The following is a 23,460-nucleotide window of genomic DNA, read 5'->3' as shown; positions in this document are numbered from 1 at the left end:
AGAATTCTTGAATAAAAAAGACATAACTTGTCAAAACAAGCCCTGTGCAGTAAAGATTTCTATGGGAGAAAAGAATGACTAGAGAATGCACAACTGGAGTGCCGTGTATGTGATGTTAATTGCTGTGGGTGCTGATTGCTTGCTAATTTAAATAGATATTGTGAGTGCTCAAAACCAGGGTATGAAGTGCTGGCAGTAGCTTTCTCTCCCTGGCAATCATGTAAAAGAATGCTTTGTGATTAGAATCACAGATACAGCTGTAAGATTGTAGGCACGACCAACTATGTTTCCATCTTCTCCCTTTCCAGTGTTGTTGTTTTTTTTTCCCCATGCCTAAAGTAACTTAATTGAGAATTGAAAATAATTGGATCAGAATATAGAGATGAAGTGGAGGTCAGTAGTAATGTAGCAGTAAATTCAGATGCTGGTGCATTGCAAGGCACGTCACTGCAGCAAGCGACTATAAAATCTGCCAGAGTGCCAGTTTGTTGTGACTCAGTCACTGGCACGCGAACAGCCGATCAATTGTGCCTGGTGTCAGTGGTGAATATCCTTAAGGCTACATATTTGTGCTCCTGCCTGTGCCTACTCTTCCAGCTGTTCAGCGGCAGTGCCTGCTGGCACGTTCCGTAGCTGCCTACGCAGCAGAGGGGAAGTATTTGCTTTTGCTCTCCGGGCTTGTTTTTGTGCTAGCGAACATTTCTTGCCTCGCCATCATTTCTAACCAGGGAAGGGAGCGGAGCTGCTGCTTGCCAGGACTGTGCTCAGGGTGTGCCCCCCGACTGCTCCTGTAACCAGGCTCCTGGGGTGGCTGGTGTGCTCCTCTTGCCTGCCTGGGGAGCTCAGCCTCCCTGCCCAGCCTTGCGCCACAACGCTTCCCAGCCAGCTGTGCAGCATCGCAGTCCTGCTTGCTACTCCCTGCCCTTTGAAAAATTAAGAAATCAAAGCTTTTAAAGCACAAACCTCCTCCTTTCTCTTTGCTTGGCTCTAGCATTGCTTTGAAATATAGCTAGTGTTCCCTTGTACTTCAAACAAGCACTGAAACTCTGGGTTAATTCTCACAACACGGCTATCACCAACTGATTTGTGTGCATGCACGTGCACTTGCAGGAGTGCCTTGAGGCCCCATCGTGCAGCTGTGCCAAAGCAAGGCAGCAGAGAGGCATCAGGGCGGCAGTCCCTGGCCTCCCGGTGTTGCGGTGTTGCATGTGGAGAAGCTGAGCAAGGCAGACGTGGAAGTAGCTGGCCTGGGTCACGCACTAGATGAATCGTGGGGCTGGAAGGAGAGCTGGGGTGGCCTGGACCTTTGACCAGTTGCCACCTTCTTCCCAAGCCCCAGGTGTCATCTGAGCATTTGACTTCCGGTTTGCAGCCTTGTTTGATCTTCCCCCTCTGTAAAGCACAGCAATCGTTCAAGCCCCTGTGGTGCAATGACCTTCTTTTTTTTCAGGGTTTTTCCAGTTAGGCTCACTGTGAAAAACAAAACTCCTAGGCATAGCTGAAGCTCCTTGCAGTGATTAAAACTGTGCTGCACCCACGGCAAATGGCATGAGAATATTTCAAGGACTGCTGATCATGAACTGTTCCCTGCAGCTGTGCCCAGAAGAAGTTTATTTAAAACTTGTGCTCCTATTTCAGTTTTCTGAGAGGAGTGTTCAAGCTCTTTTAAATTCTGCCCAATAGAAACTAAATTAAATCATACTGTCATCTATCTTCTATATCCTTACTGTTTTAGAATCGATTAAAAGCTTGTTTACTGTTACGTGGGCTGCTCTGGATTTTCAGGTAGGCAAAGAATGTGGTCCTCTGAATTATTTAAGGTTGTGTTGGAACAGTTACCTATTTACTTTTATATTGCTACTAGATTTCAGAAAAGGCTAAAGAGGGTAAAGAAGGCCTGTGTTTATTCACACAAACAACTCTGCAAATCCAGCGTTGCCACACAGGAAGGTCTGTCCTTAAACCAATTTAAAATCTGGGGCTGTGTGAGCCTTTGCCTTCTGTTTTGTTATTGCTGAGGTTAATGAGTCAAGGGTCAGGGCATTAATCGGTGACTATGGTGCAGAAAAGAGTTGCTAAACTTGTGGTGAAATAGGAGCTTGCTGTCATGGGAACAGAATGGGAAAGGCAGCCTTTGGGAAGAGCCAGTCTTACCAAGCCTGGGTGAGGGGGAAAGCCTGGAGAGGGCATCTCCGCCTGGAGCACTGATCTAGTGCTGATTCGCATCCATGCACGTGTGTAGTCTGTATTTAGCCTTCATTTTTATGGAATTTTCTGGATCCTTTAACAAGGCAGTAGCTTGCTAGAGTCTGTTCCCTTAAAATCAAGGTCAGCCATCAAATGCTTGATTATTGTTGCTTGGTCTGAATGGCGAGAAAGTACCAAGGAGTTAGGGTGAACTCACAACGCCAACAGCATCTGAGGTGTTGTCTTTGCCCAGCAGTGACTGAAGCTCTAAATCCTGCTTTACTCAGTCTGCTGACAAGTTTGCTTTGGCACAAATAGCCTTTAAGAAAGGAGCTGTTAGCAGTGTGTACAACTCCTACAGCACAGGTCTGAGTGACGATACTGGAAGGTGCTGAGCAGATGTAATGCCTATCAATTTGTTGTTATTAATTGCAAGCGAGGACTGCTTCATGCAGGTTCTCCCCTTTCATGCACTTAGCCTGACTTCTTAATTTCCTTTTTTCTTGTTTAATATGTGATCAAAACAGGAAGATGCTGCTGCTTTTGTAAAGAGATCTATCTAAATTAAGAGATTATTATTTATTATTCTAGAATACGCAAATCAAATTTCATGTTCTCATTCAAAGCAGAGACTCTTTTCTCCTGAGTATCACCAGTCTACAGGGAAAGCTATTGCACTTTAATATAATTCCTGAACCATTAATCACACTGACTGTAGTTCTGCAAGAGGCAAAGCTTTTAGTTGCTTACAGTCCATTCTTTAAACTTAAGCTATTTATTTTCTCTGCACCCTCAGTCCTCCCTTAAGACCTTCAGAAATGAAAAATGTAAGGGGGATACCAGTTCCTTCTCTCATTTAAGTATGCAATCACTGTTTTCAAAGGGTGTTTTTTGGGGGTTTTTTTGGGTTGTTTTTTTTTTTCCCTGTGGCAAAAGCAAGGTCAAAAGATGTGGCAGAAGGTAATATAAAATAATGTGTCCAAACTAGATTCTGGTTAGAATGTAGAAGCTTTCACTATGGCATCTGTTTTGTAGTCCTGAAACACGTACAGATGCCCTGTAGCACAAGTCAGAGAAACTGGACAATTGCTCTAATTTGTCCATAGTCTCTGTGGCTCCCAGGGACCTGGGCACAATGCAGAGATAAATGGGGTCTGGTTGTACCCCACCTCAGCTTTGGCTGCTGTTTTGCTGTCCTAACTTGCCCATCGCCCTTCTCTACAGGTAGTGCAGACTTACTCTTCTCATTTCAAATGATATCAAAGCTAGCAGCAGATGTTATTCAGTGTTACCTCTGCAGACATCATCTGCACATGAGGTAAATAATGCTACACCTCAAGGTGTTACGGCTGTTCTAGTTTATTCTCAAAAATCCAGTTTGGCTAAAACGGTTGTGTGTATTACTGAGCAGCTTACAGTACCAGCTTTAGGATTCAGTTACTCTGTGTTGTAAGACAGTCTATGACTCGGATTAAAAAAAAAAAGAAATAACATTCCTTTCCGTTATTGCTTGGTGGCAAAATCTGTAATGGGATGCCTATTGCTGATGATAAACACATACAGTCCCTGAAAGCAAATGAAAGTTTGGCCAGACTATTCCTAGCCTGTATTTTCCTAACTTTTTGCCCTTTGGTGGCTAAATTGTATCGGTATTGCTTCTGCAGGTTATTTCTTTGTAAGAACTGTTTCTCATTTTAAAAAAAGAATTACAACTTCTACCAGAAAATCAGACTTATTTTCAATCTGTTATTTTTCACTGTCAGTTTCCTAACCTATTTCCTTCCTCAAGGGTATTAAATATATTTAACTCCTAAATACAGAGATAGGCAGTTTTTCTTCTATTTCTTTCCAGGATTTTTTTTTTCGTGGTGGTGTTTTTTTCGTGGGTTTTTTTTTGTTTGTTTGTTTGTTTGGTTTTTTTAGTGCCTGTAAGGCTGGAGCCCTGGAGATTTCAAACTTCTTTCATCCTCCAAAATGTCAGAAATTTCAAAGAAGTGGGTTCCTCTACACCTCTTTTTACCTGCTCTACAGTACTCCTCAAATTTGTCTGGCAAGCTCTTTCTCTGCAGGTGAGAAGGGAGTGCGGGCAGGGGCATTTTTATACCTTAGGCTCTGGCTGAAAGAGTCACTGGGGAGAGGAAAGCACCCCAGCACAAGCAAGCAATGCATAATCCAAAAGAATGAGATTGCTTTTTGCATTGCCACCTTCTTTTTGTGACCTCCTTCTGAAGTTTGCAAAGTACCAAACTCATGCAGCTGAGAGCCAGCGTTAGGATGCCTTAGCTTTCTGCTGTTGTAGTGGAAAGAGACATTAGAAACCATCAAACAAAATCAGCTATGTCAAGTCTGTTTCTGTTGCAATCTGTGATCTATCTAGTACAAGAACTCTCAACCTTCAGCCGATGTTTCTTCTTTCTGAGTTACAAACCACCAGGTGACAGAGCTGGAGATTCTTGAAGGCTTGTGTGTGTGGGTCTAACATGTCTCTTTGTTTAGACCAGAAGATGATGAGGGGGTGAAGGGAAGCAGGGAATGGGAATAAATCCTACTCCTGGTAACGAAACCCAGCAGTGGTAATGAAGAGGCCAGCAACTGATAGGAGAGGAATGTAATTAAGAATGCTACAAAGGACAGCTGGGCCACATCACCAGATTAGTATGGAGAAGGGAACAAGGCAGAGAGCAGGTATGTGCTGGGGGGACAGTAGGAGATGTGGATGAGCTGGGAAAGTTAGTAGCTGGAAGGGGGAATGCAGAGAAGAGGATGAAGAGATAGAAACAAAGTAGTGGGGCAAGACCGAGTAAGGTGTGCAGTAATCTTTGACCTTAAAGCATTAAAGCTATTTAAAACTTGTCAAAAGTTATTTTCTCCACAAGCGGGTGCTGCATATTACTTTCTTAGAGGAAGAAGGAAAGGTTCATGTTAATATGAACACAGAGTTCCAAGGCAAATGTCCTTTTAGATTTGTGCGATCTATTCTGGTTGAAAATAAATGGCTGTGTTTAAAACCAAAATATTTGTGTGCAACTAAATTGCTTATTTAATTTTTCAGTTGAACATTATATTGAGGAACAATAATTTTTTTCCCTTTTGGCCTGTGCTCAGGATTTTCTTATTTTATAATGTGTTGAGGGGTGCAGCTCTTGTACCACTTTTATTTTAATGTTGCTATGAGCAAGGGCATAGATGTAACCCACTAGAGAATATTGTTTGAAATCCAGGAAAGGACCTTTTAGATATTTTTCTCTGGGAGACGATGTCTACCATTCCAAGGAAAAGATCTTCTAATTCTGGCTGAAACCTCCCCCTGCAGATTTTTCAGCCCTTAAAGTATAAAACCCCCCAATCTCCTATTCTTGAGCAATCCTAAGATCATCAGCTCTTTCACATTCTCAAGGTGCAAACCGTAGGTTTTGGGTGTAAAGGCTGTTACTCAATCTTAATTGAAGTCTGCAGGGTAATAACCTACAGGAGAGATTCTGTAAAGCATGAAGATACATTGCTTGAGCTTCTTGAAGCTTGGAGTAATCTTTATCGCTATAGATAGGTGAATCTCTTTCAATGTAAGTATCCTAGAGTGTATTTAAGGCAAGTTTAATAAAACTGACTCCATAATCAGTTATTGTTCTTCCCTTGCTCCCCTTTTCATTTTTAAAGTCTTTTTCAATGGAATATTAATTACCCTGTTGAATCTTGCAGTAATATACAACAAGTTTCTTAAAAACCAAAATGCTAGGATTATATTAAAAGAAATTCTACTCCTTTTTTTCTGTGTGAAAAGAAGCGTGACTTATTTAAGAACAAGGTGAAAGGATTTCTTGGACTTAATTTTGAAGAAAAGTTCAGCAGTTGTGAAAAGGATCAAAGTGTAGCGACCTGGAATGTGTATTTTCATAGTTACATATAGGTAATGTGATAAACGCAGTCATGATTCATGTCAAAAATAGAATGTACTGTGATAGGTGTAATTGTTGTACCCTGTGTAAATCTGGGACCTGTATCACAGTTGTGGTGGGTGGGCACGTGTGGTTCTCCTTTAAGACAATGTGATGGCTTCCCCTTCCCCTGAGGCAATCGAGGCTTGGAAAAGCCTGCCAAAGGAGATAAGGAAAGTGAAACCACACCAGGGAAGGCCCGAAACCATGCCGGAGAAGGCCCGCCAAAGGAGACAAAGACCTTGAGATTTGAAAAAGCGCGCCAAAGGAGAGCCAATAGGAGGATAAGGCGTACCCTAACGACCTAGCAGGACGAACGTCCGGCTAGAAGAGATTGGTCAAGATCCAGGGATAAAAGATGCTGCTTTTAGGACTCAGGTGTGCGTGTGGTGGAACTAGTTGAGTTCTCCGCGCACTCAGCGCTGTTTATGCTTATTGTTTCTCAACCTAAATTGATTGAACCCAAAATAAAATTGTTCTAATTGTTATCGTTTATAACAGTAATAACATTTATATAGAAGAAAATCCTAGGTTTCTTTTTTCTTTCTTTTTTTTTCTTGATACATTTTTTTTCTACTCCCAGTGAAATATAGTAAATACAGGATCTAGTGCTTTATTATGCCAAACTGGAATGAAATACACAATTCTTGTTCTGCTTCATGTTGCTGTATCCTTGAAAACATGCAAAAAAACTAATGTGGAAGCTCATGTTTCATGAGAGCTTGTGGTTCCTAGGCTATCACAGAGTGTGTCATCTTGTCTCAGGTGGTGTTACTGAGTGTGACAGATGTAGTACAATTTCCCTATGGCAAATAGGAATATTTATTTTACTTATAGGATGCTAATTGCTTAGCTGTTTTATTTTGCAAGGCTGTGTGAAGATAAGGAGGAGGAGGGAATGCTTGGCAGAAAGGAAGAATCAAACTATAGTTTTGGTACTGTCAGAGGAGTGGGAGTTGTACGTGGGAGGTAAAGGCGTATGGAAAATGAGTGACATTACTGAACTTATTGCTCAGGCTCCTTGTAGATCAAATGTGCCTGCTGATGGTATTTGTAGAGTAGCCCATGTGTGAAAGAAAAAAAAAAAATGACCTTAAAATGGGTGGGTGGGGAATTTCTAGCCTCCGTTCTGTCTAAAAACCCCCATACTTAGAAACTCAGAGTAATCCTTTGTGCCTTCAGAACTGTCAGTTCTGTGACACAGAAAAGCTGCACCAGTGAAGGGCATGTATTATGGTAGAAGTGTTTAATGCCAATAAGTAAAGCCTGTTGAAAGTGTAAGAACAGGTATAGGGGTCTTTAGCTATTGAATGCTACAATTAGCTGAATGCCATACAGCTCAGTTACACAGTTCTCTGAATTGTAACATCATCAGCTATTCTGCATGAGTGTAATACCTAAACCCAAACATACTGCAGAAGACAATTGATAGAGGCTCCACAAAGAGCAAACCTACCCGCTTTTTTATTTACTCTAAATTTTTGGTGGGTAAGATGGGCTAGGTGGTACTTTGACCATGCTGTTACTTACTCCAGTGAAACAAATAAAAGTATTTGATGTGTTATTTTCATGTTATGAAGCTCCTAAAGGCTAACTACTGTGAAGAAGATAATATAATATTTAGTTGTCAAGTTTGGGATTAATGGATTAGGATGCATAGTTAGCAAAAATCAGCACTTGTCACATCTATGTGAGTCCCATGAGCTATAACCATCTTGAACATCTCTATTGTGCCAGTCATTTTCAATTTCGTTTCCTACTCTGCAGAATTTCCCAGGAGATGTGATGGGTCGGTAGCAGGCCAAAGAAGGGCTTCAGACCTAATCTAATCAATATTGTGACAAACATAACGAAAGAAGCTATGTCACCTTGGAATCCCAGAACATTTTTATCAGCTGTGCTCCTAATGGGATGTGACAGTGAGTTTGAGCTGTCTACTTAGGATAGAAGAGAAGTTGTAGAAGGGCTTGTGCAAGGTTAGCTGTGTGACGAAGAGTAATCTAACTCCATGGCAATTGCAGTTAAAGGTTGAAACTAGAGGTCCTTACTTATACATCAAACAGAGTTACTTTAATAACCTTCATTTTCAAGTGAACCGTTTATGCACTTTGTTACATTTTTCGGCTCCTCTAATGTCATCTATATTACAAGAGATGGTACCTTTTTCTGTTAGAGTGGGAAGATTCTGAAACCGGTTTCAGAAGCTGGAAAGCAGTAGTCACTGGCTTTAGATGTTATTCCAAGCAAAGCACTTTCACTTCAGTCCTCTGTAATGGTTCTGTATTTTATTTTGAATTGCCACTTTTTGCAATCACATATATCTAGATCACCTGTTCCACCAGTACATGACATTCCTATGAGACTAAAATAAATGACTTTTACTTCTTCTGTCCTGTACTTTGCTCCTTTAGTACTTGCTCCTAAATTTAGCTGCTATCTTGGTAGTCTTCACTGTTCCATTCTGGTGTGCAATCTCAAATTTTTGTGCTATACTAGTTTTGAGATGGCAGCTTTGCTAAAGATTATTTTTATGATAACTTCATCTTCTGTGCTCAGGATTGCAGATATCATTACCAAACTCGACAGTCTCTGTGCTTAGTTCTAATCACTCTAGTTTCTCTTCCCAGCTGAGATCATTGAGACCATTCATGTTTTGACTTATCTGTTGTCTTTATAGTTTCTCTCTTCCCAAGTGTTCTCCACATATCAAGATGCTACCTCTACCAGGTTACTCTCAAGGCATTTTCTTGCTCTGTCGCTTTAGCCTTTACTTTCCACATCAGGATGAGTGGTAATTACTATCAAAATGTTTTCATGCATAGAAATCCTCACTATCATTTCAATATTGGAAACTTGCAGAGATGTTACTATCCTAACTATCAACGTTGGTCAAGAAGCTCTTGTATCTTACTCCTTCTCCTTGGGGAGATAACCTTTACATTATCTTGTGAAAAATTACCAGTTTCTTCTCTACTCATAATATTTAGTACAAAAAATTATATTGCTTGTAATTTAAGAGCATTTATTTTCTGAATTTCATTTTCAATTCTTAAAGTTTTATTTATGAGGATTTCCATAAATTGCCTTGATATGTAAATAGTGGGGCAAAGATGCCTTATACTTTTCATTAATCCTGCAATTACATTCTGTAGGGCCTTTTTACTTTCCTTAATATGAAACTAAACCCTCCTCTCACCTACTCCTTTACATAACCAATGCAGTAAGAATTATGAACCTGACAGCTAAATCCAACTTTTAAATCCCAGGCACCGTGGCTATGTGCTGTTGCTGCTCACTGTTTCTTTCTAATAAGCTGTAAGCAGTGCAATATCTTATTAGTTAATTTGAAAATCGTTTCTCAAGGGATTGCATGGCTTATGTGCATCAGGTCCCTAACAATCTACTTAAAGCTTAAATTCACCAGACTGAGAAATTCAGTGTGGGATTGGATCTTATTTGCTGCAGCAAAAACATTAATTTCTCTGTAAAGTACCAGGACAGCTTTTTTGATCTAGCAGAAGCTGTACTGAAAACACACCTGAACCACATTTCCTGGAGATGGCAAATCCCATGTTTCTGAAAACAAGAGTTTTCACATTGTAATTATTTTTATTTGTAATATACCAGATCCTGCTGTTTTTTCAATCTTACAGAAAACATTTTTTTATTCTGTTGAGTAAGCTAACAGAAGGTGTATGTTGCAATTCAAATGCCCTGTTGCTCTGGACATTTCAGTGTTCTTACTCTTTGCTTGTTTAATTAACTTGGAGGAAAGGGGACCGAGAACAAAATCTTTGAGACAAAATACTGACCTTTGACTCAAATATCTGCAACATGATTATTGATGTCGAGGGGAGCACCACCTGAGTCTGGGATGGGCTGATCCCAAATTTAAACATCCCTGGAGAGTTAACTGTGTTTAGGGCTTCTTGGTGTACTGCAATCACTTTAAACCTGACTGCACAATACTGAAACCAACTTACGTGGTGAATATTCATTCAAATCGATGTGTGTCTCTTCTAGTATTCCATCCAAGAGGGGAAAAAAAAAAAAAATGTGTACCAAAGTAACATGAAATATCAGCCTCTGTTTCCATTTCTCCACAACAGCATTATATAAAGCCACCACCACGTAATCTTCTTTGTGAATGGTACCAATTCATTATATACGATCCAAGTATGACATAAAACATGGAATAAACAGTGAATTTATAAACTGCATCATACTTTTAGATGTGCTTTCTCTGTAATGTAGTATTAAATTACTTTGACTGAACCATGCATGGCTAGATGTCTCTTGATGGCTGAACCCTGCCATCACTGCAGTAGCAATACCTAGCAGAGAGATGCTCTCGCTGTAGTTTGCCCAGAGGCATATATGCCTCCTAAACCACAAGTAGCGCATGGGAACAGGGCACAGCACTGTGCAGAACTTACCGAGGTCTCAAGGATCATGTCTTCTCACAGCTGGGGCACCCTGCACGCCGGAGTGCGTCCCTGCTTTGTGCTGCTGTGGAAGCGAAGAGCTACTTCACACCTCCTCTTACACGTCTACCTTCAGGCGAAGCGTGCTGTGGACTGTGGTGAGCCCTGTGTTTTCCGCTACAATTATACCCCAGAAAAACTGAAAGTGCTGCGGAAGGTAGTGCACAAGAGGAAATTCTGAGTCTCAGCCTTCCACTACGTAGGTGTCATGTGCTGAGCTGCCGGGTGGGGACTGGGAACTTCCACTCCTTGAGCTACAGCGAAACCAAGGCTGTTTTGCTGTTTTCTCTACATATAGGGTTATAGGAATTGACATGCTAGTTAAGACCAGTGTACAGATATTGCAAAGGAAAGGAAGTAGGTTTTGGACATTTCTAACTGGCTAAAGCTTTTAACATTTTTTAATAATCTTTTTTAATCTTTTATATCTTTAATAATCTTTTTTAGCATTTAGCACTGCTGCTAAAATTTCTCCAAAATTCTGGTTTTGATTTGGTATGATTTTTAGACGAGCATCTCTCAAATGTCTTAATTTGATATTTTTTTTTTTAATGTAAAATTCCTACAAAGCCACCTGGAAATTGTTTGCAATGTTTTCTATGAAAATCTGACAGCAAGGAACCAACATGCTGGAATTTAGCTTGTAACTTCTTTTTTTTAAAGGTCAGTTTTCATTAAACCATTCTTTGTACTTGTTTTTTGCACAGTAATGTCCACAGTATACCAAACATTCTTCAGAAGCTCAGTTAAATCATACAGCAAAAATACTAGACGTATTCTGGTTGGAAACCTGAATTGGTTTCCCAAGTGGTATTATATCCTCAATAAATAAAATAATAAGGAAGAAAGAATTCTCTCTATTCCATATATGTCTACAGTGTGAAATCCTCTAAGAGAGGCAAATAAGGGAAAAGCAAAAGGAATTTTCCATGTAGGTAATGTTAGTTTGTAGTTAATGAAGACAGCGTGGCAGTGGTGAGGTGATTTTTATATTGGGTTTTCTATAAAAATACAGCAATTTAAATAAGGATGTAGAAAAAGGAGACTAGGGAAACTAGGCAATTGGCAAAGGTAATGAAGAAAAGCATAAAGGGAGTTGCAAAAAGCAATCACGTATGTTTATGGAAATGGAGCTGGCATTTTCAGAGCGGAAATGTGGAGGAATAGTTTAGAAAAGGAAGGTAACACGACATGGATGTGATTATCCGCTAGTAAAATACATTTGGAAGAGGTTAGTGGAATACATCTAATTTGTTCTTGCATGGGGCATGGCACCCAAAATGAACAATAGTAAAGGATAGGAAGGACTTGGCTTTTATAAGTGACGTGTCTTTTTAGGTGAGGTCTGAGAAGTAGATGACTGAGGAGCACATAACGAGTTCTTTAATCAGAGATTTCTCTGAAGTAATGGAGGGAAAGGATGGTGTGTGGGTTTTTTTTTTTTTTTTTGGGGGGGGGGGAGTAAGAGGGTTTTGAAAGCAAATATCAACAATATTGAATTTTAAGATGAACTGTTGCCACTGTTGATTGTCTTTTCCTGCATTTCCACACGTGCTTACAGAGTCTTCTAATGTCTGAACTAAGTTTTATTCAAGTCTAAGGCTGCTCAGTATGATTTCTGAACAATGTAAATCTCTAACTATAAATTATCCTACATCAGTGCTTTCAAATAAAAAAGAAACTTTCCCATAAGAATCATAAAAAGTAAAATAATACTTACTTTGCATTTCTTTACAGCAGCATTGCACAGTGGTTCTGCCATCCAGCCTTTCCCAGTGGGTGGACTTCCAGCTATTTCACTCTATGATTTTTGTCATGTGTCTTGCCTCCTTCCCCTTAAAATGAGGGGTGCAATGGATTACTATTCAGAACACACTGTTATTTTCCACTGAAAATGCATTATAGTATCAGAATAAAATTTGGCATGCATAGTTTTAGAGAGGGGAGGGTCATAAGAAGGCGAAAATAGCACAAATTACGGTATTACAATAAAGGGAAAAAGGCAGAATTTTAAATACTAGGTACAAGGGCAATGGGAAAGGAGTTGTAAAGGTTAAGCACCCCACCCCAGTCCCCCAATGACAGTAGTTTTGTAAAAGTCATTAAGAAGCAATATCTAGTAAGATATCAACATTTTTTGCATTGCTAAATTGACCGGGTATTAAACTGCGTGCTGAAAACAGTTTAACAAAAGCCTAGGAATTTAGATTTTTTTTTTTCCTTAGTGCAGTTATGGTGATAAAAGAATAATCAATTTTCTTTTCTTCTTGAGAGTATTATGGCAGTATAAAGGAAAGTGACAGCACATTTATATCTCATCCAAATGATGGATAAATCATTAAACTTATATGTTTAATACCTACTAAACTGTCTTAAATGTGACATAAAAATAAAGAATATAGAGAAACTGGCAACCATTCTGTCGACACCTAAGATAAAAAGTGTTGAAGAGGATCCAGGTTTGAGCTGTTTCAAGACACACTGTAGTTATGATTAATACAGAGATAATTCACCACAGACCTTCAAAACACTCTCACAGGCTTTTAGTAGTCCTTGGGGTTTTTCATTATTTTTTTTTTCCGACAGAAAATTTACTGTTGCTGCATTACTAAGTTGAACTTTATGTTGCGATTAGTGCCACTGAGTTGGGTTCGTAATTTCAAGGCTTCTTTTTTCCCCTAAATATGAAATTAAAAGAGAGCTATGAGTGTGCTGGCTGGCACCAGCCCCACAGTTCTCTTATAGCTGAAGCTCTTTTCCTTCAGTGATGGCACTAACCTGAGTCGTTCTTCTCTGAGCAGGTATTTCTTTAGCACCAAAACCTCTACCTTTTTCAAATTTGAATTCCTCACTGGAATTAAATATTGGAGGAGCTTGACAGACAAGTGGAATAAGCACACAAAGCTTGTTTCCCTTGAAAATCAGACTGAAAAATAACTCCTATTTGCACAAAAAATTGGTATGTGACTAAATGTATAAATATTTTGTAATAGTTTACACCAAGCAGGTTAACAGTCAGTTATGAGGGCGATAATGACTTCCTGGCCATAAGGATTTAAGGACTAAATCTTCATATGCTTGTACCTTCAAGTCTGAACTTTCCAAAGGGATTCAATTGTCATCAATGAATCTGTTTTTCAGTTAGTGCTTGGTCAGTCTCTTGGTTTAAACCAACTTTTAAAAATCTTCTAGGGCTCCTGTGGTCTCAATTAACCTATGGGTTACTTTAAATCAAAGTAACTGTCTATTTTCAAAGCAAAATCTAATTCCTTTGATTTTCATTATAGAAACAGAAGGAAACAGAAGAGGTAAGAAGAAACATGAAAAGCAGTTTTGAGTTGGATGTACGTTGTTACTTTTATAGGACAGAAAGTTTTTCCATGTTAATATCAGTGAAGAAATGCTGCTTCGCTTCCATGCTAACAGCTGCAGATTTTGCATGGAACTGAAGTGAAAATATTGTTTTGTTTGAAGGTGGTGTTATTTGGACTTTTGAGTAGTTGTTTGCTTTTTTTTGTTTGTTTGTTTTTAAAATCAATAAACGTGTTCATGATTTAGGAGAGCTTCTCCAGTGACTTTGAGGATGAAGATGACTTTTCTATTTATAATTCAAAGACCTTCTGGCAGGCCTTCCAAGCTCTGTTGCAGATGCCATCAGAACGTAACACAGTAGAGGCATATAATTGTATTTAGATGGTATTATTGGTAAACACGGTTACTGGGAAGCCAGCTATGTTTATGCAGCTTTTTTGTAAGGATTTCTTCTTTGCAGTAAAGCCTAAAGTGCTCTAATGCCAAAGGTACAGATTTCCCATTGTAGGGCATCTCCTTTTGCTTCTCTGCCTACTTGTGAGGATGGCAAATAAGTCTACAGTGGGACATACATCATCTCTCCTGAGAATCAGAGAAAGCCTTTTAATGCCATAGCCTAAATGTGATCCATGTGCAGTTACCCGGCAGTTTGTCTTGACCTTCAGCATTAGCAAGATGTGACCTTTTGTAGCTGCTGCACTATGGGTTAGGCATACGCATGGGTGCAATCAACACTTACTCCGTCACTTCTTATTCTGCTTCTTGTAACCACATGTCACACTTGAAAAGACTGAATGGGCTTGGTGGTGGCGGAAGGTGGATGTGCCCATATAGGGCTAGGCTAGGCTGTGACTTCAGAAAACCTGCAGGCAGCCAGCTTCCCTTTTTGTAAAGGGAGCAGCTTCCTGCTAGCGCTGCTGCTGCAATCTACCACTCGGTATGTGAAGTGGAAACCCCCATCCCCCTCAACATTTTATGTAGTGGAACCTACAGAAAGTGTAAAAACATAATAGGATGTTTATTTTTGGAGAAGTGGGGAAACTACTGTGGGACTAAAAACTTCCCATGTGTGGTTTGTTTTTTTTTTTTCCCATCATCAACCCAATTACTTGTATACAGTGGTTTAGAGGAAAAAACCCAAAAAGATAATAAAATCCCAAAGAAATCACTGAATTTTGTGGGGTAGTTTTGCAGAATTTAGTATTAGAGAATATATACTTGGCATTAGAGAATACAGCAGTGATGTGTCTTTTGCTGCATCTTCCTTGTGGAGATATTATGATAATACTAACATAATTCCCCCACTATAGTTTTTAAATGTTAAGTGCTGTTTATTGTTGGACAGTAAGTTCAATAATATTGTTGAATAAGACAGTTGGGTTTTTTTCCTAATATAAACCCCCTATATATGCTGCAGGCTTAGAATTAGAAGCATTAATTTCTTAGTTTAATTTCTTTCTTTCCCAAGAAAGCCGTAAGAGCACTGTTGAACAAAAGACATGTCTTATGTGGGTGGATTGTGATTAATATTTCTAATTGTGAACGCAGACATAGTCATCTTCTGTCATTGGAAGTCTCTGACTTTGGAAGGAGACACTTTTCCTGCTCTATTTTTCATATGTGAAGATTGGTTCCAACTGTTTGGCAGCAGAATCCATTTCTGAATGTTATTACTGCAGCTTAGCTTTGATGGAGTATTACATCTAAGCAATGCTAACGCTGCTGCAACAAGTGAATATAGATTTAGGTTTAATTTTAATTTTTTGCACCTGCATAGCACCTTTTTTTTGACTTGCACTTCATTACAGTTCTAGAAGTTCTCTTGATGTCTCCCCTTGTGTGGTATGCTTTGTTATTATCATTCATCGGTGCCATTGATTGTGCTGCTAACGAGATGGAACTTTAGGAGAGGACAATGGGATATCCAGAGAGTTTAACAGTTTATTTCCGGTGAGTTGAGGACCTTGAGCAGTTGGACAGCAAAAGATATATTGTTTGCCAGGTAGGAAGTTGTCATAGTATGAATTCTTGGAAGTCCAGCAGGTTGGCTGGCATCTGAGGTGGAGTAGTCATGGAAAATAGTGCTGAGACCTTTTCAGCTGGCTGCCTCTCGGGGCTACCTGCTGCGTTTCAGTCCTGGGCCACAGGCGAGTAACCTCAGTGGTGTCAGCACTGTGGTGCTGATGGAGAAATTAGGCTTGTCTGGCACCTGGCTGCATCTGTGGTATTTTCGAGGCACTGGGGACTCTGCTGTAGTGACTGTTACAGGACCCTCTGGCAGAGCCATGGACAGTGACTGCTTTGGGGAAATAATGGCCTGGAACAGGAGCCATTACTGGATTTTCATTGTTTTGCCAAAGGGGAGAAGACACTAGTCACGAGAGAAAATGCTGGGTGGTGTGGTCTGGTATGAGTTGCGTAGCTACTTGGTCTGGAAAAGGTGGTTATTAATCTACTATTCTATTATTCTAGGAAGGGATTTGCAAACATTGCAGGGACTAAGCATTTTTTTGATGTTGAAACTTATATTTTGAATATCAACTTGGAATAGTTAAAATGAAAGTGAAAAAGTGCAGTCATGATTTTTCAATATGCAAGAATTTTTACATTTTTTTTATTTTAGGTCATTTATCGAGTACGGAAGATTTTGAGGAAGTAGCTTTTTGAGCTATTTCCTCATCTACTGTGAATAAAACTGTGTTCTCTTACAGTTTTATTTAAAGTAGGAAAGAGGAAGCGCTCTAAGAAAAGACCCAGAATATCATTGCATGATGCCTGATTTGAGGCTTTCTGAAGTTTGTCTTTGATTGCCCAATACAACTTGTTGTTTAAGAGAGTGTTGGTGAGAAAGAGAAACTTGGTGCTTGAAACGAGCTTCCGTATTTGAAAGAAAGCCTCTTCGTTTTTTCTGATAGTCATGACAACAGGACGGAAGCTAGATTTGATTATGTTTTGTTTGTCAGTTAAACTTTGGAAATACAATAGACCTGGAAGTATATCAGGAAAACATATAGATTATGACTGATACTATCTTCGGTTTTTCCTTTAAAATGGAGACAAATTTCCCTTTAGCTATCCCTCATGTACCAGGCATTATGAATTTTGACTTCTTTTGCCAGCCTTACAGGTCTTTAAGAGCACACCTTCGCTGTGCAGTGGAGAATCAGGCAGATACACCCCAGGCTGTGCCGCCTTGAGTCGCTGCCGCATGTGGTGCAGATCAATGCTGTCAGAAGCGTGCGCTTACATATGGCAGCAGTGCAGCGGCATTAGCCCAATACTGTGGCAAGGCTTTGCACCAGAGAGTGGGGCTTAGGTCTGTAGAGCTAATTGCAATGTTTAGACCCTTAGAAAATGGGCAGAACATACTGGACAAAACTCACTTTGTCGGTTATTTTATACGCATGTATCCTACTTCTTTTGATGGTGCTTTGGAAAGTCATCCTGGGTTATTTTATTTTTTAACCCCTGGGTTTACCTATAACTCTCGTTTCATGCAAAAAGCTGCTCGTAGACTCCCAGTCCTTGTTCCTCCCTGTGATACCGGTTCAATTACATACAGAATTTTTAATAAACATGGAGAGACACAGACCATAATAAAATGTTTGCTTCTGTATTGGTTTCACTGTGAGCAATTTTCTTTTGTTGTTAAGCAAAGACACTGTGTCAAGTCCATTCCCATAGCTTTTTCTGCAATCTGAAGAGATTCTTGTCATACTGATGTAGATGGTATTAAATGGCTTTATTACAGTGAGAATACTTCTCAGAAGCACATCCTGTAAAATAAAGACGCAGACCTTAGGGCACAATCTGCATGGTCCCATCTCTGCCAGGGCCCAACAGGTATGAACCAAGCACAGCCATGCTACAAATAACTAGACAGGTGCTATTTGTGAGGAGCTTTCAGGGTAACAATAAATGTTTTTGCCACCTGTGTAGGGAAAAACGGTGTGCTACTGATAACAGAGTTTTACCCATATTGGCAGTGCTGTAAAGGCTACAGTCCGCTGTTCTCCAACTGTTGCAACAGATGACAGCAGAACGTTGGTCCTTTACAAAGAAATTCAGTGTTTTGCTACCCATTATATTTATAGAACGTGCAGTAAGAATATATGCATGCTGACAGTTTAGCTATATACCGGTACTATAATCCTGATTAAACCAATGTAGTATTTGGAGTGTCTGAAGACACACAAGTTAGGACAAAGTCCATTTGCTGGTTCTGCTGTAGATTGCTTTGTGAACAAGTGTGTTAGCTCCCTTGTCTCCGTTTGATAATGACATGGCTATGTTGGTGTTGACTCTTGTTTTTCTGAAGCATTCTTGGAGAAGTGGAGGATCAAATATGTATTTTTCCATTTCTTAATTCAAGTTTCATCTCCGTGTCCTAATGAACACTTTTACTTCAGTAACTCAAACTGGAAATGGGCAACTAGCTGGCAAAGGTTGCACTATGCCTTACTGTTTCATTGTGTAGAACTTTTTATGATGCTGAATGCAGGGCTTAAAGTTCTTGTACTAACTCTGCTGCTTTTTTTGTTTAAGAGCATTTCTATTTGCAAGTCAGAAGGGGAACTTCTGGCTGTAGAATTGCTGCATGCTTTTCAGAAAATACGCTATTTACTGGGGATTTCCTTGGTGAAGCAGATTGCTTGGCATGGGCTCAAAACTTGCAAGTTATGAGCCAAAATTTCAGTGGCCTGCGTGTCTCCATTCCTGGACCCTTATCTCCATTTTTGATCATCTTTCTTAGCACAAATATTTATACTCAGATACTCACTGGAACATTGATTTCCTGTAAAAACAAGTGGATCACTTCATATTTGCATTAATGATGAACCATCCTTTGTCTCTAGTTACTGAACGCTCTCTGGTTGAAAAGTTGTGTTAAGATGTAGGGGGATGGTGTTTGTTTTCTCTTGCTGTGGGGGCTGCGTTTTGCTTGGTTTATGTTCAAGTGGTTCTTCTTAGCTAGAACGTTCAAGGAGAGCAATCAGTGTATGAGTTGATGCTTTCAGTTATTAACTGTTGCCACAGTCTTGTGTTTTCTGGCATCCCCCAGTGCATGTCCCAGAATAGAATGAGGATCCTCGGAAGAGTGTGAGGCCTCAGGCAGTCACCACATGTGACCAAAGCAGAAGTTGTGGAAAAAGCAACTATTCTTAATTCTGAAAGGAAAAACCCAGTAGCTCATGTGGAAAAAAATCCAGCCTGGAAAGCACCAAGCAGTTTCTCATATAAATCTTCAGCATTTTTCTTGTTTACAGGCAACTCCAAACTCTTTGATCTCAAAATGGATCATACAGTCACAATATGAAAATTTTTATAAAAGGTGTTTGAAAGTGATAATGTGGAAGAAGGTGAACAGGTTTGAGAAACAGGCTTTAATTCCAAGAAAAAGGCAGTAAGAAAGAGGGTGCCAGAACACTTCTGGAAAGAAGGGGGGCTGGGGTTGCAGCCAGGATGTGTTTCGTTAGATTGAATTGAAAAAGAAGTGAAGAAAAACTTGGACTTTGCATACATTATGTAGCCATGAAAAGCCGGATATACGTTAAGGGTTTGAAGTTCTCTGCTAATAAAATATTGTTATTATGGTAATGCAGGCTTACAAAATGAGTGTGGACACTTCAGGATCTGGGCTGAGGGCCAGCAGACAATGAACTCTGCTTCTAGCGTGAATCACTATGTTGTTGTTTTTCTCAGTGACATGTTGTTTTCCTGGTGATGCAAAAGGCCACTCTATGGAAGATTGACTTGAACGAATAACTAAAGCTTGCTGTGACAAATGAGACACAAAAAAAAAAAAAAAAAAAAAAAAGCAAGCCACATCTTGGTCACCATTCCACAGCACTCTACAGAAAATGCACCATGAAAGCCTCAGCCAGCTAATTCCGATCTTATGGCTGTGTGCTACACACAGAAGAAAGAGCACGATTCTCATATGTCAGGAGAAGGTAGTAAAAGAAAATGTAAGGCACGTGGCTTCACAGTACTAAGGGGTTCATTTGGTTGGTCATATCCTTCCTTTTTTTGAGCATTTGCTTGAGCATATTTTGCATGCGTGTGCCTTGGCATTCCTTTGTCACATAATTCTGGTAAAATCATCCCCTGCACATCCTCTGCCTCTTAGAATTTATGTGTCTGGATAGAGTTTTCTTTGCTAAAGCGCAGGCAACATCTCCTTCTTTGGATTGTTTTAGTATCCCGCACTGTATTGCCGTGCTTTTATCTATCTGTGTACGTATTTATTTCAAACAAGTGAGTGGCAGGCTAAGCTCTAGCACTTTGGGAGCAAAACATCACACAGAGTGAAAAACGAGAGAATTAGAAACTCTGTGACCCACCATATTACATCTCTCATTAAGCTGGATAAAAGTATGGGAAAAGCATTGGAAACATGCTGTGCTGAGCATAGCCTGCAACTCATGAGAACTACATCACGTAGTGTAAAATCACTGATCATGTGCAGCTAATTCAGGGTAGTGAGAGGTTACTGATTCCTGCTCATTGGACAACGTCTTCTGACAATCAACACCTTGCCTTCAAACTAGTTTAATGTTGGCTTTTTTTTTTCCTACTGTTTAAAAGTATAATGGATACTGTCACAGGTTTCTATAAGCAGCTTAGGGATTTTATTGACAAATTTTTTTAAAAAAGTTTTAAAAATTACTTTCAAAAAAACCCAAACAAAAAATAATCACCTTCCCTTCAAGCAGCTCTGCACCTCTTTACTCTCCTTTTCTCGCAACCAGTGGGTGACAGAGTAGCATGTGATTTGATGCTGACTTTCTCGCAACACAAATGTCTTCATTGTAGTTTACAGTTTGAAAAACTGTCAGCATATATTTCTATTTCTTGGAAAACCTTCTTATTAGCACTATGTTCTTGCTGTTATAAGGAAAACACAACCAAGAAAGACACCCTTGATAATTACAGAAATGAGACAGTCATCACCACAAAGAGACACAGCAAAAAATCACTGGTGGGTGCTGGAAATTATTAAGACCTGTACTTCCGAGTCTCTCCTCTATTGTAGCAATTACCTTGTGCACCAGTCACCTGCGCTTATTAGCAGTTTTTTTGCATTTAGTTTTTCCTGTCCTACAAGGTTTTGGGGTTTTGTTTGTTTGGTTTTGCTTTGTTCCTTTTTCTTTCATTTTCTTTTCTTTTTAGACATACTTTCCCTGCCACTGATGATGTGGGAGGTGCATTCAGGTGTGGTGAGCACTTGGGTACCCAGGGATGCTTCTCCCAGCAACAGCAACAGAAGGAAAAGGCTCCTCAGGGCTAGGCCAACTTGCAGCACTGTGGACCACCTCTGTGCTGGTACATCCCTCTTGCCCTTCCATTCTTCAGTTTTCTACCTTGCTCAAGAGAATCAGCCTCAATCTGGCAGTAGCATGGTGAAGTTCAGAGACAAACAGGCACCCCAGTAGGTGTCACTGAGCTTCTTTAACAGAGCATAATATCTAGTCGTTGACATATGTTCATCTATGCTTCAGGGGAAAGACGTGTAGGCGTGACATGAACAAATACAAGTTGAACTGATCAGGAATAAAGGTGAGAAATGCAATTTCTTTCCCACTTGATTTTTTTTTTAGGTGTTTATTTTCATAAGTCTGTGTGTTGGTTTACGCTTGGTATTTTAGCATGAGGTTTATGACAGTGGTATGTGTGTTCTGATCACACTGCTTCGAAAGCCAGTGTTGGTATTTAGCAGGAATTTAACCTGATCAGCTGCTTTTGGTGGCCATGATGAGCTGGCCACCAAAAATGCATCACTTGATTGATTTATTAATGCATGAGCTGAATGTACCAAGTATATAATGTAGTTCAGGCCACTGCTGTAGTCCCTGGAAAGTATCAGAGCCTAAAGCGTATCTAAATGCCAACTTTTGTAAGAGTAAACTTCAAAGTCACCATTAGAGATGACTTTGACATTTTTAACTTTCAGGTCCAGAAGGTGACAATGTGCAAGATTCTCAGCCGAATTAATTGTTAATTCCATTAAAATCATTGTGTCGGCTGAAAATGAGGCTGAAAATATACTTTGACATATGTAAATAGATGATGTCAGAGCCGTGTCCCACGCTCTCGCCTGTCAGAAACCTGCAGCCTGAATCTCATTCAGGCACTGCCAATGTGTCCCTATGGAAGGGCACAGAGGAATTTGCTCTCTGTCAGCAGTCTGACTTGGTAATTCATGGAAAGTCCAGCCTGAGAGCCCTAGAGGTATTCTGATCTACCATTGTGCCCACAGAGTGACAGTTACGTAGGCCAAGCATCATGTTCTAACGTTTTTGCTCTGCAGATCCCAGGAGGCAGCTGCCATATACCCAGCTGGCTAAGAGACACTTTGCCTATCCTGCCCTGCTCACAGAGATACATGCTGTTTTTAATCCCCTGCCTCTGTCATATCCTCAGGGACTTGACCAATCCTTCTGTTTGTGTACATTCACCTTTTTTCTTACGTGCCAAAACATGAGTTTTGTGTAACTCCTTTTGTTTTTGAAATCAGTGTTAACTGTTTGTGAGACGTTTTTTGCCTAAGGACTCTAAAATGTTCTACAAACAACCACCAGTTGGTCTTTACTGTGGGGAGCTGGACTTTATTTTTGAGCAGCTAGGTTTGCTGACTACCAGGTGTTGAATGAGTTACTTAAAATAGGGTGCAAAGATGGAGGAGTGCCCCTTGCCTCTCAGTATAACAGTAATTTAGTACACTTCCTTCACAGACGTCATTCAAAAAACATAAGCAGTACCGCTAACTTTATTTTTCCAACAAGGCAGTGGGCCCTCTGCTTAGTGATTTTTGTCTGTTGCCATTCTGAGTTAATGGCACAGCCAGGTAAACAATCCAGCTCCCATGACAGCCAGTCCTGTGACCCATTCATCTCATTTATTGGTACAAAACCCACAAAGAAACCCGTAGCAATACTGTCTCCCTTTGTTTGACCTTTCATCATTCCTTTGTAGGTACGAGGGAGAATTCTTTTTCATGCAGATTTCCAGTAGAGATAATGTATAGTTTGTACAACTTAAGTAATTTCAAGCATCTCTTAGCTTTCACTGAACTGAAAAGAGATTTCATTAAAAAAAAGTTTTGTAAAGCTTATTCATAATTAATCATAGCCTATGAAAGCGAGTTGCAATTTCTTATAGATAGTTAATGTAGGCGTATGATCTCCTGTGGAAAGCCCAATTAGTCTGCATTTAACACGCCTAATACAATTCCATCCACTGAGGTCAATGCCAGAGTGCCAAAATATTTTAAAATATTTTTTCTGAATCATCTTAAGTCCTTCTTTGTCATCATTATGTGATACTAAAGCACATCTTACTGATTTAGAAGACAAGTATTATTACCCTTTTTATTTTCTCTGTGGCTGAAAAATGAGGTTTTCCTCAATTATGGGATGTTAAATCTCTTAACTAGAGTAAATTCTTCCCCCTCACCCCCCTTCTTTTTCCTTTTTTCCCCGTTTCTTTGATTACTGTAGCATGTAGGGACACTAGGAGTGATTTCTCTCTTAACGTCAAGT

The 23,460-nt window shown here is 39.8% G+C and overlaps 1 protein-coding gene and 1 long non-coding RNA gene across 2 annotated transcripts in view; one reads left to right on the top strand and one right to left on the bottom strand.

Moving 5' to 3' along the window:
* The window catches only part of RASGEF1A (RasGEF domain family member 1A), a 54,053-nt gene extending 43,384 nt beyond the window's left edge, over window positions 1-10,669 (bottom strand). The window contains exon 1 of the mRNA XM_040606057.1: window positions 10,559-10,669. Coding sequence (XP_040461991.1) covers window positions 10,559-10,576 — 18 coding nt within the window. The 5' untranslated portion in view covers window positions 10,577-10,669. The remainder of the gene's footprint in view (window positions 1-10,558) is intronic.
* On the top strand, window positions 6,491-17,202 carry LOC121093562. The gene is made up of 3 exons (XR_005829611.1): window positions 6,491-6,622; window positions 15,391-15,392; window positions 17,192-17,202. It is a non-coding gene; the product is annotated as an uncharacterized LOC121093562 (long non-coding RNA).
* Window positions 17,203-23,460: the final 6,258 nt, after the last annotated feature.

Source organism: Falco naumanni, chromosome 9 (assembly GCF_017639655.2).
Source record: "Falco naumanni isolate bFalNau1 chromosome 9, bFalNau1.pat, whole genome shotgun sequence".
Classification (NCBI taxonomy): Eukaryota; Metazoa; Chordata; class Aves; order Falconiformes; family Falconidae; genus Falco; species Falco naumanni.
The sequence above is the reverse complement of the archived record's forward strand: the minus strand, read 5'-3'. Positions and strand labels throughout refer to the sequence as shown.